The 19906-nt window shown below is 38.4% G+C and overlaps 1 protein-coding gene across 1 annotated transcript; it reads right to left on the bottom strand.

Annotated features, from left to right (window-relative positions):
• Nucleotides 1-6845: 6845 nt before the first annotated feature.
• LOC113002157 (uncharacterized) lies at nt 6846-7196 on the bottom strand. The gene has a single exon (XM_026129115.1). It carries the CDS (start codon nt 7194-7196, stop codon nt 6846-6848), a length of 351 nt encoding a protein of 116 aa, XP_025984900.1.
• Nucleotides 7197-19906: the final 12710 nt, after the last annotated feature.

Genomic DNA, 19906 nt, shown 5'->3' on the forward strand with positions numbered 1-19906 from the left:
TCTACTCTCTCCGGCAAGATCTATTGAATTGCTCACCTAAATTTCAATTTAGCGTATGATTCTGTTTTTCTCGCGGCCCTTTCATGTTCACTTTTATTTATTAGTTTAAGATCTTCCACGTATGCATCTTTTTGCCCCGTGACATGCACTTGTTTTGGTAGGGGTCAGGACCGGTTTTAATATTTGTTATGTGAGGGTTAATAGTGTAAGAAATGTTATTTGGTCGGAGTCCTTGCTTATTTGCAGTGAGTAGCGAATCAGTGGAAACAAATTATACAAATTGGTTTAAATATATAAATATAGAAAAAATAAAATATAAAACTATAATACTTTACTTATAATTTTTTGTCAAAAAAAATCTTTACCCGTGAATTTAAAAAAATGAGGGGTACGAGTGCACCACTGGCCATAAAGTAGGTCCGCCCCTGTGTGCAGATAGCAGCAACTAAGAAATCTTTTCTATAAAAAGACGACTGCTTTCTCATGTCAATCATATAATAGAAAACTGCAAAACTATAATACTGTATATTAGCAATGCGTAGTGTTGAGAGACGAATTTCTAATGGAATAAAGCCATTGATGAGAACAGTGCCTGAACCTTGTGAAGTTTAGATGTAGGAAAAATTATGTAGTTATTTGTCAAAATTTATCTGCAAAAGTGGTTCTGCATTGAATCTTTTCAGATATTGAACTTTCTAACAACTAACAAGTAACTCGATGAACAAGGAGAAAGTATTAACACCGACTGACAACCTTCAACGCAAATTGCTGATTTGGACATGATCATTCTGGATATTATGTTTTGTACTTGCAAGTATGCATTTTAAATACTTTTTAAAAGTTTCAGCAATGAATGGTAGGTTTAAATTAACCACGCTACTGCCAATGTATCAGTTACAATATCTATCAGACCAAGAATTGAGCTCACATGGGCTTCAATAAGTTATTGTATGCCGGAACAAAGAAGGGAGGTGGAGGAGACTATTGAATCAATTAAGCTTTTATCTTGGGATTGGAATAGTGGGTTTGGTGGTTTTGTATATTCTCTCTCAAACTGGATTCTGAATCCCAGAGGTTGGTTGGGGGTTAGTTTGGTGTTGAGTGGTTGTAGTGGGTTGAAAAGCAGCTGTTCTGGGGTGAAGAGGTGGCTGATTTTGATGGGATAAATTATAAAAACTATAGAAGCTGAGAAACAGAGGTCGTTTTTATAATTTTGAGAGGCAGAGGTGTTAGACAATGATAGATGGCTGAGGAGGAGGGGTTTGAAAGTGGTGAAGTTCTGTGTGACTGGGAGTTTGTGTAATGAAAAAAGGAGCTGTGAATAAGGAATGGGTACATTTGTTTTGTATTATGATGGATGGAGGTGTTAACGATTACGCTTTAGTAGCTATTGTTTTGATAACAGAAGAGTTTTTATCAGTGCTGCATTATTACAAGAAGGATTCAGAGTTTTTATATCAAGTAGATGGCGTACAAGATAGATTTTTACAAAATAAAAAAAGAACAGGAAACAAGAAATATGCTGTGAAGGAATTTATTATCACATGTCTTTCTTAAGGTTCCTGTCACTAGAATTGTTGTTTTGACTTTGGGGTAGCAAGAAATATTACAGTCAATTACACGCTGGTGATAGGTGTTAGTTATCAAAGGAAGCTGTAAACACAAAAAAAAAAAAAAAAGAAAGAGATAACAAAAGATGAGAGATAAGCTCCCCCTATTAGGATTAGATGATTTCTCTGTCATTTGTATTTCTTTTTAGTCTTTTAGTTAATAACTAATTATGTTAGTTGGTTATTGACTTACCTTCTTAGTTAGTTAGTTAATTATCTTTCTAATCATAGCTTTGCTTGTATATATAACAACTTTTGTAATCTTTTTTGATTGACTGATCAATGCACAATATTGCATAAGGAGAAATTTCCAGAAATTGTTTTTTCTCCAAATTCAGTTCATGTTCTTTCATGGTATCATCCCTACACACAAAGCCTTCTTCGTTCATCATCCTTTCGCATTTGTTCATCTGAAATTCAGTTTCGTTTTTTATTCTTCTTGTTTTTCTTGATCGATCATGGCTGTTAACAATCAGCATTCAACCTCTGATCACCTTGTCAATCCTATCAATCTATATTTTCTTCATCCTGGAGAAAATCCTGTTGTTCTTGTTTCGTCACTACTGACAGAAAGCAATTTTCATCAATGGGAATGTGATATGGTTGTGGCGCTTGAATCCAAGAACAAAGAGTTTTTTTTTTGGCATGCTTCCTTGTCCTCCACCGACAGATCCAATGCATGAAGCTTGGTGGCATTGCAATCGCATGGTGATCTCATGGCTCACTCGTTCCATGAGTCCTGCTATCAAACAATCGGCGATGTGGATGGATACAACTTTTGAAATCTAGAAAGATCTCAACGATCGATTTTCGCATTCTGATAAGTTTCGCATTGCGGATCTTCAAGTTCAAATCCAAAATTGTAAGCAAGGTAGCTCAAGCATTTCTAAGTACTATACTCGTCTAAAGATTCTGAGGAAAGAACTAGAATTGTATAGAAGTTTCTTGTTGTGTACATGTTCTAGTTCTTGTTCTTGTGGGCTCATTTCCAAACTCAAGAAAGAACGTGAAGATGACTGTGTGATCCATTTTTTGCGTGGCCTCAATGATGTCTATGCACCTATCAAATCTCAAGTCATGCTTATGGAACCTATGCCTTCCTTGGTTAAAACTTTTTCTCTTGTGCTTTAGCATGAAAGAGAGTTTGTTGGTGATTTTACTTCACAATCACCTACAGATACTGTGCTTTTTCCTCAATCAATGACTATACCAATGCCTCCTCCTCCAATAAAAGTTTTTCCAATAATCACAAGGTTCCTAGTAATTCTGGTAAAGGACCTCAAGGCAATAAGCTTTGTACTCATTGTGGAAAAACCAACCATACTGTTGAAACATGCTTTTTCAAGCATGAATTTCCTGTTGGTTATAGGAATCATGGTAAAGGAGGCTCTTCAAATTTCAATCTTCTACTAGCTTGGCTGAAGTAGATTTTGATATAACTTCACAAACCACTACTTTGGAGGATAGTTCAACCCGAGATCAGTTTCGTTTGTCCAAAGACCAGTACAATGCCATCATAGCTCTTCTTCAACAGACCAAGGATTCTTCTACTTCTGTTAATCACATTAAGCATTATATGGTTAATCAGTCAGGTATTAACCCTTCTCTCTGGATTCTTGACAATGGTGCCACAGATCACATATGTCCTAATAAATCTTCCTTTTCCTTTCTTAAGAAAATCAAACCTATTCATGTTAGACTTCCTAACAATGGTTCTGCTACTGCTTTCTTTGCTAGTGATATTCACTTAGGTGATTTGCTTTTGAAGAATGTTCTGTATATTCCCAATTTTTTTGTTCACTTAGTTTCCATTTATAAACTGCTTCATACCATTGATTGCTTAGTTCTTCTTTGTAAATCCTTTTGTCTCATTGTGCAGAACTCCAATTGCAAAATGATTGGAGTAGCTAAGCAACACCATGGTCCTTTTCATCTGTAGGATTCCGGTGATTTGAAGTCTTTTTCTTTTTTCAGAGATTCTTGTATTGTTTTGGACAAAAATTCTACTACAGATTCTATTGTAAATGCTACCGATAGTTCCATGTTATGGCATTCTAAGCTAGGCCATACCTCAAATAAAGTTTTGCAACAACTATGTTCTCAATACAATGAAATTTCATATGATTCTATTAAGCCTTGTGATACTTGCCATTATGCTAAACAAAAGAAGTTGCCTTTTTCACTTAGTACTACTGTTAGTTCAATGTTTTTTTGACTTAATTCATGTTGATATTTGGGGTCCCTATTTTGTTCCTTCCTTTGAAGGTCATGGATATTTTTTAACTATTGTTGATGACTTCAGTAGATTCACTTGGATCTATTATTAAAGACTAAAGCTAAGGTTAAAACTATTCTTCCAAATTTTATACTTTTCATTCAAAATCAGTTTATAGTTAAATTGAGGAAATTAAGATCAAATAATGGTAGGGAAATTTTTTTAACAAATTTTCTCAACTCCCATGGCATCTTTCATTAGACCTCTTGCCTTGAGACTCCTCAGCAGAATGGTATTGCTAAGAGAAAACACCAACATCTTTTAAATGTTGGTCGTACTTTGTTATTTCAATCTAAAATCTCTATTCATTTTTGGTCTTATGCTATTAGACATGTTATCTATATTATCAACCGGTTACCGTCCTCTTTTTTACTTCATAATAAAACTCCTTTTGAACTTGTTTTCGGTTATAAACCTAATTTCTCAAACCTCAGAACTTTTGGTTGCTTGGCTTTTGCTCACACTTTGGATTCAGGCAAAACTAAGTTTGATAAAAGGACTTCCAAGTGCATTTTCGTTGGTTACAAGGCTAGTACAAAAGGTTATCTTCCTTTTGCTATTGACAACACTTATCATGGAACTTTCAATGGTGCTTCTACTGATTTGTCTAATTTTGATTCTCTTGTTGATGTTAATATTTCTACTCAAACTCAAGATTTTCATCAACATTTATCTGATCAAAACCATGTAATAGACCCTTTGTCCATTTCTTCTACTGAATCTGTTTCTCACAATGATACACTTCCAATCACTGTAGGTCCTGTAAGATTTTCTACTAGACTCAAGAAACCTCCTAGTTATCTATCTCATTACCACTATGGCAATATTTCTTCTCATTCTACTTCTACTCATTCTACAACTCCTTATCCTTTGCAATCTGTTCTTTCTTATTCTAAATGTTCTGCTAATCATACTTTTCACATGTCTATATCTGCTCATTCTGAGCCTCATTCCTTCAAAGAGGCCAATAAACTTGACTGCTGGAAAGAAGCTATGATGGAAGAACTACAGGCTCTTCAGGCTAACAACACTTGGTCTTTGGTTCAACTTCCTTCAGGCAAACCTATTGTGGGTTGTAGATGGGTTTACAAAGTAGATGGTACCTTGGAAAAATATAAAGCTAGGTTGGTAGCTCAGGGTTTCACTCAAGCAGAAGGAGTTGATTTCTTTGAAACTTTTCCCCAGTTGCCAAATTGACCACTATACGATTTCTCTTATCTATTGTTGTTGTTGCAAATAATAGGTTTCTTCAGCAGCTTCATGTGGATAATGTCTTTTTACATGGAGACCTTCATGAGGAGGTTTACATGAAGCCTCCCCCTGGTATGTGGATAATGCCTTTTTACATGGAGACCATTTCTGATCCTAGTCCTATATGTAAGCTGTAAAAATCATTGTATGGCCTCAAACAAGTTAGTAGGCAATGGAATCAGAAGTTGACTTCTGCCCTTCTTCAACTTGGCTATGTTCAAAGCATTTCAGATTATTCCTTGTTTGTCAAGAAAACTCTTTCTTCCTTTACAACATTATTAGTTTATGTTGATGATGTTGTCCTTACTATAAATAGTCTAGTTGAAATCATTGCAGTCAAACAATAGCTTCATGATCAGTTTCACATCAAAGATTTGGGTGATTTAAAGTTTTTCTCGGGCTTTGAGGTTGCACGATCTAAGACTGGCTTGATTTTAAACTAGAGAAAGTATTGCTTAGAAATGCTTTCTGAATTTGGTCTTACTGGTTGCAAACCAGCCAATGCTTCTATTAGATTGAACTCTGATGAGGGAGATCTTCTAGAGGATGTCACTTCTTTCAAGAGGCTTATTGGAAGACTTCTTCACTTAACCAATACCCGACTAGACATTGCTTTTGTTGTGCAACAAGTTAGTCAGTTCGTTTCCAAGCTTAGAACTCCTCACTTACAGGCTACCTTAAGAATTTTGAGATATTAGAAGGGTGCTTCAGGCTTAGGTCTTTTTTATCCTGTTGATAATGACCTGAAGATCCAAGCTTTCTCTGATTCTGATTGGGCTACATGTCCAGTTAGTCGCAAGTTAGTCACTAGCTATTGTGTTTTTCTTGGTAATTCCTTAATCTCTTGGAAGGCTAAGAAGCAATCAACAGTTTCCAGGAGCTCTACTAAAGCTAAGTATAGAGCTCTTGCTTCTCTTGCCTGTGAATTACAATGGATAAAGTATCTTTGTGATGATCTTCATCTCTCCACTCTTGTTCCTTTTTGCACTTTTTCTTATAATGAATCTGCAATTCAGCTTGCAAAGAATCCCTCTTTTCATGAGAGAACAAAGCACATTGAAGTGGATTGTCATTTAATTCGAATCAAGATTCATGAAGGCCTCATTCTCTTGTCTCATGTTCCTTCTAGATGTCAACTTGTTGATATGTTTACTAAGGCCTTGTATCATACTCCTTTCAAGAAAAATGTGTGCAAGCCGGGCCTTGTTGATATACATTGCCTACCTAGAGGAAAGTTTCTAGATGGCAATTGATGACCTCCATTTGTCTGTCAGCCTGGGGATGATATGTGGTACTCCTTCATAAGGTTGTTCCCTGAAGGCAAAACAACTTGCTCCAAAACTTGCTAAGAAATAGGGGATCCCAATCACTAATAATAGATTTAGGAAAACCATGAACTTTTGCCACCTTTTTGAGAAAGGTCTCAGCCATTGTTCATGTGGTGTAAGGATGTTTGAGAGCCAAAAAATAAACTTACTTAGACCGACGATCAACCACTGTGAGAATCACTTCATAGCCTTGGAAACATGGCAGCTTGGTGATAAAAGCCATGGAGATGTCGTCCCAAAGGATCTATAGAATGTGAATAGGTTACAATAATCTCATCAAAGGCATGGTCTGGTACTTGTTGTGTTGACACACATGACATTGACGAATGTGCTCCATGATAGAGGTCTTCATTCCCTTCCAAAAGAAGCTAGAGGCCAACCTCATATATGTCTTAGTAAACCCAGAATGTCCCTTGTCATTGAGTCATGGAACTCGGCCAATAAATTGGGGATCAAAGAAGAAGTCTTGGGTAACACCAAGCGCCCTTTGAAGAACAAAAGGCCATCACAAAGAGCATAGTGAGGTACGGATGCAGGGTTACTCTGCAAATTTTCCTTCAAATGAACCATATCAGGATCTTTTTGAACTTCCTCCCCGATTGTTGGAAAATCCATCCAGTAAGGACTTATGGAGATAGCATTGAGAACATGAGTTGGTTGTTGTCGAGATAGGGCATCAACAACGTTGTTTTTTGGTCTAGGCTTATAAACCACCTCAAATTGGAAACCCATTAGTTTAGAAAGCCAACACTATTGGTCGATAGTGGTGAGACATTGTTGGAGAAGATGCTTTAAGCTACAATGATTAATATACACCTTAAAGCTTTTGCCCAGAAGATAGTGCCTACAATGTTGCACAGACAGGGTAAGGGCCATGATCTCTTTTTCGTAAACCAGTTTAGACAGAGTGCGTGGAGAAAGAGCCTTGCTGTAATAGGCTATTGGTTGGAGGTCCTACATCAAAAAAGCTCCAAGACCATGACTAGAGGCATAACACTTGATGACAAAATCTTTGGAGAAATTGGGAAGTGCTAAAATAAGGTAAGTAGCCAAACGCTACATGAGGCAGTAAAATGCACGTTCTTGATCTGATCCCCAAAAGAACTCCTCCTTCTAAATAAATTGACTAAGTGGTTGTGTATGCTTATTGTAGTCTTTGACAAAACCACAGTAATAGCTCTTGAGATTAAGGAAGCTAGGAACATCCTTGGCGTTAAAAGGATTGGGCCATTCCAACACAACACTGACGTTAGAAAGGCCTATCTCCACTCATTGGGTTGAGATAACATGGCCCATGTTAACAATGGAAGGTAACCCAAATGAGCACTTTTTGTGATTAGTCACAAACTGATGAAGGTCCAAAAGGGATAACACCTCCACAAGATGGGCTAAATGAGAAGTCCAATTAGAATTGTACATAAGGATATCACAAAAAAACCAGAACACAACAGCAAATAAGTGGGCAAAAACATTGAGTTCATGGTCGACTGGAATGTAAAGGGGGTGTTCACCAACCCAAATGGCATGACCAAATACTCATAATGGCCCTCATGAGTTGGAAATGTAGTCTTATGGATGTCACTTTCCTGCATTTGAATCTAGTGAAATCTTGATTTAAGATCACTCTTCAAATAGAATTTAGAAACATGGAGTTCATCAAGTAACTCATTAATGGTTGGGATAAGGTACCTATCTAGGACACAAGCCTTGTTCAGAGCTAAAAAATACACACACATGTGCCAAGATTCGTCTTTCTTCTTAACCAAAATGATTAGATTGGAGAAAGGGCTCATTGAGTGGCGAATAATGTTAGTCGGTGAAACCGACTAACTTTTGTGTATAAAACTTGTATAAATTGTATCAAACTCTCCCAATTTATGGTTATTTTGTAATGTTATAAGTATTTTCTGTTAAGTATAGGTAATAAATACTTAATATTTTCACTTTGTGTGTTTAATAATCATTTTCTCTCAATTTCAGGATAATTAGGCAAGCTTTGGAAAATGTTGTTATCACCTTCTCGCTAAGCCAATCTGCTGGCTTAGCGAGTATCCGCTAAGCGCAACACTCCTAGGCTAAGTGCGAGGAAGAATCTAGAAGAAGATGAGCTGCACAGGTTCGCTAAGCGCACCGCTTCATCTCTCTAAGTGCACCGCTTCAGTTCATCTGCTAAGCGAGAAAGGCACGCTAAGCCAAAAATCACTAACATGCGCTAAGCGGTCCATACGTGCGCTAAGCGCATGAGCACAAACAAGGCCAACCATTTAAGCCTGAAATTAGATTTTGAGAAGAGGGTTTGGACTGGGATTCAGAGCTTTGCATGTCTAGGGTTTCTAGAGAGAGAAAGGTCCAAGTTCCAGAGAGTTTTGAGAGATTTTGCTGTGTGAAGATCTGTAGAGACTAGAGCTTGAAGTAGGAGCCGGTTTGAGAGCTTGAGATGAGTTTGTGAGTGATTGTGAGATCCTAGAGGTGAAGGAGACATCCTCACCACTTGTAGTTTTACAATCTTTCATCTTGTTCTTCTCTTTGTTGTTAAGAAGGCTTCCTGGTATGGAAAGCTAAATCCTCTGTTGGATCTTCCCTGTAGGTACCTGATGTAAATACATTTCTATCTATTTAATGATGTTTTGTGTGTTCTCTGTGCTATCTGCTTTTCATTCCAGTATGCCTTTACCTTGATCACGTAGATGCATGCTTTGTTAGGATCATTCAATAGTGGAAACTGGTCTGACTCTAAAGTCCTTGATAGTGCTGGGCTGAGTTGTCATGGTTTCACGAGGAATTGGGGTGCGATAAGTTAGTTGAGTATGTGTGTCTTAATGCGGTCCTTGTTGAGTTAAGTCTTACAAGAGGAATCTGCGGACGATGCTTGATCAGGTTAGGCTAAACTATCATGAGGAATCGTGGTTTAGTATTTCAGGAGTCACCATAAGAACACATGAGCATTGTTAGATAGAGAGTATCTTTTTAGCATAAGGCACCTATTAGGAAGACCAACGTGTTCTCTACTTGTTTTCACATATCATTTCTCTTGCGTGATTTTCTTTCTTTTTGCACAGATAGTTTATACACTTGTTCATTTTCACACTTACTTTTACACAGTAGAGGCCTATTTGTTGAAATAACTTACCAAATAACACAAGTTCCCCGAGTGTTCGATACTCGGTTCTTACCATTTTATACTACTTGTGCGATTCGATGCACTTGTCGGAAGCCGAACAAGTTCTTGGCGTCGTTGTCAGGGAACTTCTTTTTATTTTGGAAGTTAGCTCGTTTTTAGGTGTCTATTCTTTATTTGTTATTCTTTGATTGTTTTTGTGAATATTCGTTCATAAATTATATTTGTCTTTTCATGTTTAACTGGATAACCATTGTTCTGTTAGTATTGTATATGCATAGATCTCCCACAGGCAATTTAGTTCCTTTGGACTTAGAAATTGAAGCTACGTTGCGAAGGAACAGGGCCGAGAGGAAAAGGAAATTTTTGGAAGACAGAACAGTTGCATCCATTCTTGAGGAGGAGACTCATTTTTCTGACTTATTATCACCTGATTCACCATCATCAAGGGAATCTGCCACTCAATTACCTGAAGCCATTACCATGGCAGAAGAGCATGACCAGAGGATTACCCTTGAGGATTATTCAAGTAGTTCAGTACCACAATTTTTTACCAGCATTGCACGTCCTGAAGTGAAAGCTAACAACATCAACTATCCACATTCCTTAATTCATTTAATACAAGGGAACCTATTTCAAGGATTACCTAATGAAGACCCCTATGCACACTTGGCAACGTTCATTGAAATATGTAACACTGTTAAGATTGCTGGTGTACCAGACGAAGCTATTAGGCTCAACCTTTTTTCATTTTCATTGGCAGGAGAAGCCAAGAGGTGGCTCCACTCATTCAAAGGTAACAGTCTGAAAACCTAGGAAGAAGTTGTTGAAAAGTTCCTAAAGAAATACTTCCCAGAGTCCAAGACCGCAGAAGGGAAAGCTGTAATCTCTTCATTTCATCAGTTTCCTGATGAATCTCTGAGTGAAGCATTGGAGAAATTCAAAGGCTTGTTAAGAAAAACTCCCACTCATGGGTTTTCCGAGCCAACCCAATTGAATATGTTTATAGATGGGCTGAGAGCACAAACCAAGCAACTATTAGATGCTTCTGCAGGGGGAAAGATAAAACTGAAGACCCCGGAAGAAGCAACATAGCTAATTGAGAATATGTCAGCCAGTGATCATGCCATTCTACGAGATAGAACCCACCAACCCACGAAGAAAAGCTTGATAGAGCTATCATCACATGACGTGTTATTGGCACAAAACAAGTTGCTTTCTAAGCAACTGGAGATTTTAACAGAAACACTTAGTAAGTTGCCAACTAAGTTGTCTATGGGTCAACCTACACACTCTTCTGTTTTGCAGGTTACAGGTTGTACAATCTGTGGTGAGGCTCATGAAATAGGCCAATGTACTCCCACTGAAGAAAATACTCAAGAAATTCATTATATGGGAAATCAACAGCGACAAGGGTATACTCAAGGAGGATTTTCAGGCTTCCAGCAAGGTACATATAATCAACAAGGACAGTGGAGGACACACCCTGGCAATCAGTTCAACAAAGACCAGAGTGGGCCTTCAAATAGGCCAATCCAACAAGGACCTAACATATTCTAGAGAACTACTAAGCTGGAGGAGATCTTGACTCAGGTTATGCAGGTAACAATGTTAAATCATAAAAGCACTGAGTCAGCACTAAAGAACCTTGAGGTCCAGGTGGGACAACTGGCCAAGCAGATAGCTGACAAGTCATCCAACAATTTTGTGGCAAATACAGAACAAAATTCCAAGGAGGAATGCAAAACTTTGATGACAAGGAGTAAAAGGTTTGTGGAGGTTAAGGATGAGGATAGTGTTGTGCATAAGAAGAAAACAGCTGACAAGAAAAGTACTGATGGAAAGAAAAATGAGGTGAGAGGTGAAAGTAATCAAGAAAATGAGGAACAAATAATGGTCAAGAATAAAGAATTGAAGGACCAAGAAAAAGAAATAGAAATAGAAAATGAAAAAAATGAAAAAGAAGAAAAAAATAATATGACTGCAAAGAAGAGTAGGAGTGAAAAAGCTGTGGATGAAGGTGTGGAAGTACCGTATCCTGTGGTACCTTCCAAGAAAGAAAAAGATCGTCATCTGACGAGATTTTTAGATATTTTCAGGAAACTGGAAATAACCATGCCCTGCATAGAAGCTTTGCAGCAGATGTCACTCTACTCAAAAAATTTCAAAGATATGTTAACAAGGAAGCACAAATATATTCATCAAGAAATCATCATAGTGGAAGGAAATTGCAGTGCTGTGATCCAGAAGATCCTTCCACCCAAGCATAAAGATCTTGGGAGTGTAACGATTCCTTGTTCAATTGGAGAAGTCAATGTGGGAAAAGCTCTTATTGGCCTGGGAGCCAGTATCAATTTGATGCCACTCTCCATGTGCAGAAGATTGGAAGAGTTGGAAATAATGCCCACTCGAATGACTTTACAATTAGCTTACTGCTCCATTACCAGGCCATATGGAGTAATTGAAGATGTTTTGGTCAGAGTAAAACATTTTATCTTCCCGACAGACTTTGTGGTAATGGATATCTCTGAAGATACTGACATCCTTGTAATATTGGGAAGGCCATTCATGTTGACCGCAAGCTGCATAGTTGATATGGGGGAGAGGAAGCTGGAGCTAGGTTTTGAAGATCAGAAAATTGATTTTGATTTGTTTGTTGAAGACAAGCTTGCTCCAAAGCACAATGTTTGCTTACAGGTAATGGAAGGAGGTCAAGAGGTTCTGAAAGTAGGAACCAAAACATAAGATCACCTAGTGAGGTAAAAGCGTCAAGCAAATGACGTTAAAGAAGCGCTTCCTAAGAGGCAACCCAGTTTTAAATTCTACTATTTTTATTTTTTTTGTTTTATGCATTTAAATCATTTGGAACTTGCTATATAGTCTATACATAGGAGTATATCATCCAATCTTTGAATGCTTAACATAAGGGTTTCAATTTCATGGAAAAAAGGACTGAAAAATAACTTAGAAAAATATTTTTTGAAAAAAAATAGTCCTTTCGCTAAGCGCAAGCCTCGCACTAAGCGCATCTCTGTTCATGTGTTAATCTACGAGTCTCAAGCGCTTAGCGCCCAACCTTTGTATCTGAAGCTGATTAGGTCCGCTAAGCTGGCCAAGGTTGAGCTAAGCTAACTTAAATTCGATCTGAATTCAGCTAAGCTTCAGCCTGATCGCTAAGCGACAAATTATCCGTGGCTAAGCGTGACCTATTGTCACCAAGCGTAATTCCTTACGGCCTTAATTAAGGTCCATGACGCTAAGTGCCAGTCATGGCAGCTAAGCGAGATTCATTGCGACAGTGTGAGCGCTAAGCGAGTCCCTCTCAGCTAAGCGCATGCTCCTCTGTACTTAAGATGCATCATTTTAGCTAAGCTAGCCAGAGCCAGGCTTAGCAAGAGTTGCAACTTTTCTAATCTGCAGACCTCGCTAAGTAGACTCACCCTCGCGCTAAGCCGAGTTTCTGTGTAAAAGAGAAAAAAAAACTGATTTTGAATTTGAAACGTCGGCTAAGCACACAGGTCTTCTAAGCGAGCCTTGTTGAGAAACCAAACGTGTCTCTTGCTCGCTTAGCGCAGCGGTCCACTAAGCGAAAGCATAAAAAAACTTCTTAAGTGAGTGTAACAGCAGTTACACTCACATTAGCCAGATTATGGAAACCTCATCTCTGCATTTTCTCTCTCCAAAAAAATTGCACATTTTGCATCTGTGTTTTCTTTGTGCATTTCCGAATTTGAAGCATCAATCATACACCATTCAAGTAAGTTCCTTGATTCTTTTTTCTCTTTTTCTTGTCTTAACTTTAGGGTAAAAGACTTCAACTATAGCTTTAGATTTTTAGGGTTTTTATGTTTTGGTAGATTTAGTTTAAGATTAGGGCTATGTACACTTGTATACTGAATTAAGTATGGCGCACACATTGCATGACTGATATGCCTTTTAGAGGCTTGAAAAGTGCGAGAAAACAAACTGTATTTTCTGCATTTTCTAGAAAACGTGATGAACTCGCCAAGCGAGCATGCTGCACTAAGCAAGTTCATCAATACTCATTGTATGCAAGCGTTATCTGAAGAACTCGCTAAGCGCGCATACCGCACTAAGCGGGTTCATCCTTTGAGGATGAACACTCATCCTCTTGTTGAACTACCTGTGGCTAAGCGAGGCTGAATCGCTAAGCCCAGGTAACTTAACCAATTTTTTTTGTTGATAGTCGCGCGCTAAGCCGAGCTTTCCTGAGCCAAGCACAATTGGTTGTAGCATCCGCTGAGCTAAGTGAGCTTCACTCGCTAAGCTCCCAATACTTAGTGAAATTTTTGAAGAGTTGGTGCCGCTAAGCACTGCCTTTCATGAGCTTAGCACAAATCCATGCGACACATGTTCAGCTTAGCTGGCGCTTTCCCGCTAAGCCAATTCTGCAGAATCTAAAAATTCTGTAACTTCCACTAAGCGGCTCCACGTGCCGCTAAGCGATAGTGTTTTTTTTTACAAAGGCCAGCTAAGCGGACCATGTCTCGCTAAGCGGCCAATGTCTTTTTCAGTTTTATTTTTTAGTTTTTAAAATTTGAATAATTGTGTCCTAATTAATTGTTGGGGTTCCTCTGTCTACAAATGGCTTCTAGAAAGAGAAAGAGCATTGGTACAAGGCCCACATCTTAGTATGACACAAGGAGATTCTCTTCATTAGATGCTTGGACCAGATACACTAAAAATGTCCTGGGAAGAAACATTATACCTGAGAGGAAAGTAAAGCTATATCACACTGAGCTAGATGACTTTAAGGTCGAGCTGGAAAGGTGTAATTTCCATTAACGCCTCACCAATTTTGCCGATGGGAGCATAGATCTGGCTTTGGTGAAAGAGTTCTATGAAAATTTATTTAGTTCTGAGGACTGTCCACCAAAGCAGTCCAGGGTTAGAGGTCATTTGGTGAAGATTGATGCTGACAGTCTCAACGCATTCCTGGAGACACCTATGGTATTAGCTGAGGGAGAAACTCTACTCGCATATTCCAGATACTGCAGGTTGCCTACAGACTTCAGAGAGATAGAAGCTGCTTTATGCATACCTGGCCGAGGGTTCATCTTGAACTCTGAGGGCCATCCTGGGAGGATTCTCAAGAAGGATTTGACTACACTAGCTCAAGTGTGGAGTGTCCTCTCATACTCCAACTTGGCCCCCACGTCACATACCTCTGATTTGACAGTGAACAGAGCTAGGCTGATCTTTGGCCTAGTCTCTCACTTGGATATGAACATAAGAGCGCTGATTTCTGGCCAGATAACTTCTATAGCTCAGTCTAACACCTCTAGACTTGGGTTCCCTGCTCTAATCATCGCATTATGCAGAGCCAGGGGGGTTGTATCTGACAGCCTTACCTTCAAGCGCCTGAGCCCGGTCATTAACCTGGCCTACATCAGGAAGAACAATTGGAACCCTGAGGATCTAACAGTCTCTATCCGAGGGGCTAGGAGGGCGAGGGCAAGGCTAGCTAAGCTTCCTTCTACTTCTGCAGCCCCTACTCCAACATCCACTTCAGCAGCCCCTTCTATCCCAGCTCAGACAAATTCTCAGTGCTTTGAAGCCATGCTCCAAAGCATTCATCAGGGAAAGATCATTTTACTACAGAGTTTGCAAATGATGGCACCTCCAGACTCTATTCCTACAGTAGAGCAGTTTAATGAGATGGTAGTCTGGACTGGGACCCAATCTTCTCTTCATAAGGAAGACAAAGGTCCCACAGCCCAGGTACCTCAGCATATGGAGGATGAGTCATCTGAGGCCACCATCCCAAAGCCATTTGATATAGGAGAAGAGGTAGAAGAGACACAGGTGAGACAGGTAGCTACTACCATTCCTGAGCGATCCCTTGAGGCTACTTCAGAGCCTTTTTCACCAGTGGTAAATTTACCCTCACCTCAGCCTGGAGTTGAACCCTCCACTCCTCTTCTACAGATGCTAGAGGACCCAACTACACCAGTCCTAGCTGTGGACACTTCTCCTTCCACTACTCTAGTGCTTTAGTTGACAGATGAGGAGGATGGTCAGACACAGGACACACAGGACCAGTCACAGGAATTTTGATTCCTGATGATACTTTTTGCTTTTTGGTTTATTATTATTATTATTTTGGTTTTTGTACAATATTTCCTTTATGTCTATATATACTGCTAGTTTTATTTATGAATAGTTAGTATGCTTATCCTGAAGCATTTTGAACAGTTTGACTTGTTTTTGATGTCATGGCAGTGAAACACTTTTATCTTTTTATGAAAATTGAGTGCATGATTGTGATGGAGTTTGTGTTTCCTTTCATGAGTTTGAGCAAGTGTGTATGTTAGACAAAGAAAGAACAAGAATGTGAACTTGCAATTAGAATTGTTAGTCAGTAGACAAATTGATTGTGAAAGAAACGCTTAAACCAAAACCGGTGAGAGTGTGACCTTACTCTGTGAGTGAACGACTAGCTGTGAGTGATAATCTTTGCATAAATCTCTGAATTTTAGAATGAAATGTATAAATGAGGACATGATGAAGGCCAAGATTGTACATACACAAGCTCTTTTGACCAAACAACTTACCTTGAATGATAATTGCATCCTTTGCTCCCTTTTTGAGCTAAATGGTATTGTCAAAAATTTGAACCTTGAACTTAAATAATTATCTCTTGATACCTTGTTTAGATTTTAGGAGAGCATATGGTTCAAGGCAAAATTACTCTAAATTTGGGGGAGGAAAGTCAATTAGAATGAAAAGAAAAAGGTTAAGCATCAGCACACACAACAAATAAGTTGTATGTTAAAAAAAAAAGGATTTGTGCTCTCTTAGAATCTAAGCCTTTGAATCCTAGAAAAACCAATGAATTTTTGTAGCCAAGCCTCACTACAAACCTGAGAAAGTCCTTCAGATTCTGTTTATACATTTTTGACTTTATGGCATGAGATGAAATTCAAAGATTGGACCTCTTGCTAGTTGTTATTAATGAATAGCTTAAACACTTGTGCTTGAGTGAAACAGTAGTCGTGAGACTGTGGTTTAAGCTAATTTCCTTGATATTTGTCTTATGCCTAACTCCATCTATTTGTTCAGGTTACATTTCATTCTTTTCTTTGGATAACTACATACCTTGTGAAAAACAAGTGATGAGGGCATTTTACTCCATTCTCTTATCATGCAATCAGTAACTTTGTAGCATACACCTTTGTACATAGTCACTGCATGTCATTGTCACTTGAGGACAAGTGAGTTGTTCTCTTTTTGCTTGAGGACAAGCAAAACTGTAAATTTGGGGGAGTTGTTAGTCGGTGAAATTGACTAACTTTTGAGTATAAAACATGTATAAATTGTATCGAACTCTCCTAATTTATGGTTATTTTGTAATGTTATAAGTATTTTCTATTAAGTATAGGTAATAAATACTTAGTATTTTCATTTTGTGTGTTTAATAATCATTTTCTCTCAATTTCAGGATAATTAGGAAAGCTTTGGAAAAGGTTGCTTTAACCTTCTCGCTAAGCCAATATGCTGGCTTAGCGAGCATCCGCTAAGCGCAACACTCCTGGGCTAAGCGCGAGGAAGAATCCAGAAGAAGATGAGTTGTATAGGTTCGTTCAGCACACCGCTTCATCTCTCTAAGTGCACCGCTTCAGTTCATCTGCTAAGCGAGAAAGGCACGCTAAGCCAAAAATCACTAACGTGCGCTAAGCGGTTCATACGTGTGCTAAGCGCACGAGCACGAAGAAGGCCACCTATTTAAGCCTGAAATCAGATTTTGAGAAGGGAGTTTGGACTGGGATTCGGAGCTTTGCATGTCTAGGGTTTCTAGAGAGAGAAAGGTCCAAGTTCCAGAGAGTTTTGAGAGATTTTGCTATGTGACGATCTGCAAAGACCAGAGCTTGAGCAGGAGCCGGTTTGAGAGCTTGAGATGAGTTTGTGAGTGATTGTGAGATCCAAGAGGTGAAGGAGACATCCTCACCACTTGTATTTTTGCAATCTTTCATCTTGTTCTTCTCTTTGTTGTTAAGAAGGCTTCCTGGTATGGAAAGCTAAATCCTCTGTTGGATCTTCCCTGTAGGTACCTGATGTAAATACATTTCTATCTATTTAATGATGCTTTGTGTGTTCTCTATGCTATATGCTTTTCATTCCAGTATGCCTTTACCTTGATCACGTAGATGCATGCTTTGTTAGGGTCATTCAATAGTGGAAACTGGTTTGACTCTAAAGTCCTTGATAGTGCTGGGCTGAGTTGTCGTGCTTTCACGAGGAATCAGGGTGCGATAAGTTAGTTGAGTATGTGTGTCTTAATGCGGTCCTTGTTGAGTTAAGTCTTACAAGAGGAATCTGCGGATGATGCTTGATCAGGATTAGGCTAAACTGTCATGAGGAATCGGGGTTTAGTATTTCAAGAGACACCATAAGAACACATGAGCATTGTTAGATAGAGAATATCTTTTTAGCATCAGGCACCTATTAGGAAGACCAATATGTTCTCTACTTGTTTTTACATATCATTTCTCTTGCATGATTTTCTTTCTTTTTGCACAGATAGTTTATACACTTGTTCATTTTCACACTTACTTTTACCCAATAGACGCCTATTTGCTGAAATAACTTACCAAATAACACAAGTTCCCCGAGTGTTCGATACTCGGTTCTTACCATTTTATACTACTTGTGCGATCCGGTGCACTTGCCGGAAGCTGAACAAATAACACCTTCCAACATCAATTCACGCACCTGGTGCTCCATGTCATCTTTGTGGTGGTAGGCATATCTGTATAGGTGAACATTTACCATTTTCGACCTAAGCAATAGTTTAATAACATGGTTGTGGATGCACTGGGGTGGTAGTGCCTTCACTGGATTGAAAACAAATGTGTTCTAATCTCGAACTCTTGCAAGTCGAGTGGCAAGTGAATAGGAGTGACTGGGCGTTCTAGAGTAAGAAAGGTCGCTTCTTCAGTAACCACACTCTAGAGAAGGCCTTGTAGAGCAGGGAAACAATGCACATCATGAAGATGATGACCTTGCAAGGTAATTAACTAGATGTTGTCCTCAAAATTCATGGTCTTTTTGCGTCAGTCCATAGTGGGGCGACCAAACTTCTCTAGTTAGCCCACACCTCCCAAATCCAGAACATATGTAGTGGCTATGATGGTGTATCTGCCCAATTTGACCCGCAAGTCCTTACAAATTCTTTGAGAAGAGGAGTGATAGCCATTGCCAAGTCCTACACAGAACTCTTGTGTCAGCATAATATCCAAATTCAAAGAACTCACCAGCTTGCGTGCTATGAAATTATGGCTTGTTCCACTATCAACGAGTAGAAGGATATGGTAGCCAACCAACTTCCCTTCTAGCTTGAAGGTTGATAACAAATGTCGAGTTGTTCCAAAAAAAAATAAAACTAGGAATCTATAGTACAAAATTAACCTAGGTTGAACCCTGAAATATGATTCAATTTGGTTCCTACGTTCATTCACTTATAAACAACAAGGGGGGGGGGATTTCATTGAACAGTTTGTAGGCAATTGTAAAGGAATACGAAAATACAAAAATAGAGTTGAAGAAATAGAACAAAATAAAAATAGAACACAAATCAACTTTGATAGCATCAATTCAATTCACCAAACCAATGCAAATAGAATTATCACAGTTACTACAAATGATGTTCAGTGTGAAAGTTCACTCAAATGCATTAGAGAAAGTTCAATCGAATCAATCTCTAAATTGTTTGAGATCGCAAATGAGGTTGGAAAATCATCCAAATAATCATTTATTAAATTTCAAAATTAGGAAATGAATCTATAAACTAATCCATTTTCAATCCTAAGCATAATCATAATCATGAAAATCGAAAATAGGATTGAAGAGAAAGATGAACATTCACAAAGATTAGAAATACTAAACCAGAACTCAAATTCAGCCCTGCATGGAGTGGATCCTTGGATTGATTAATTGTTTAGCCCTCCATGATCATCACCAATAGAAAAGACACGGAATTTTGTGCAAGAAAATGGAAGAATAGAAGTGAAAAGAGGAAGAAGAATGAAGAACACTTGAGAGAAAAGTGAAAACTTGCATAACAAATAACTAATTTTATTTTTTACAAAATGAACTAACTAACTAACTTCCAGTAATATATAGAGTTACTACTTAGAATGAAGTGATGGGCCTTGATTAGGCCCATCTAATCTACCTAATTAAACTAATTACACAAAACAAAGCCCAAACTTGCAGCCTAATTATTCAAGTACGGAGGTTATGACTTTCAAGCTTAATTTAATCCTCCAAATGGCAGAATTGGGCAAAGATTACTTGTAACAAA

Source organism: Glycine max, chromosome 7 (assembly GCF_000004515.6).
Source record: "Glycine max cultivar Williams 82 chromosome 7, Glycine_max_v4.0, whole genome shotgun sequence".
Classification (NCBI taxonomy): Eukaryota; Viridiplantae; Streptophyta; class Magnoliopsida; order Fabales; family Fabaceae; genus Glycine; species Glycine max.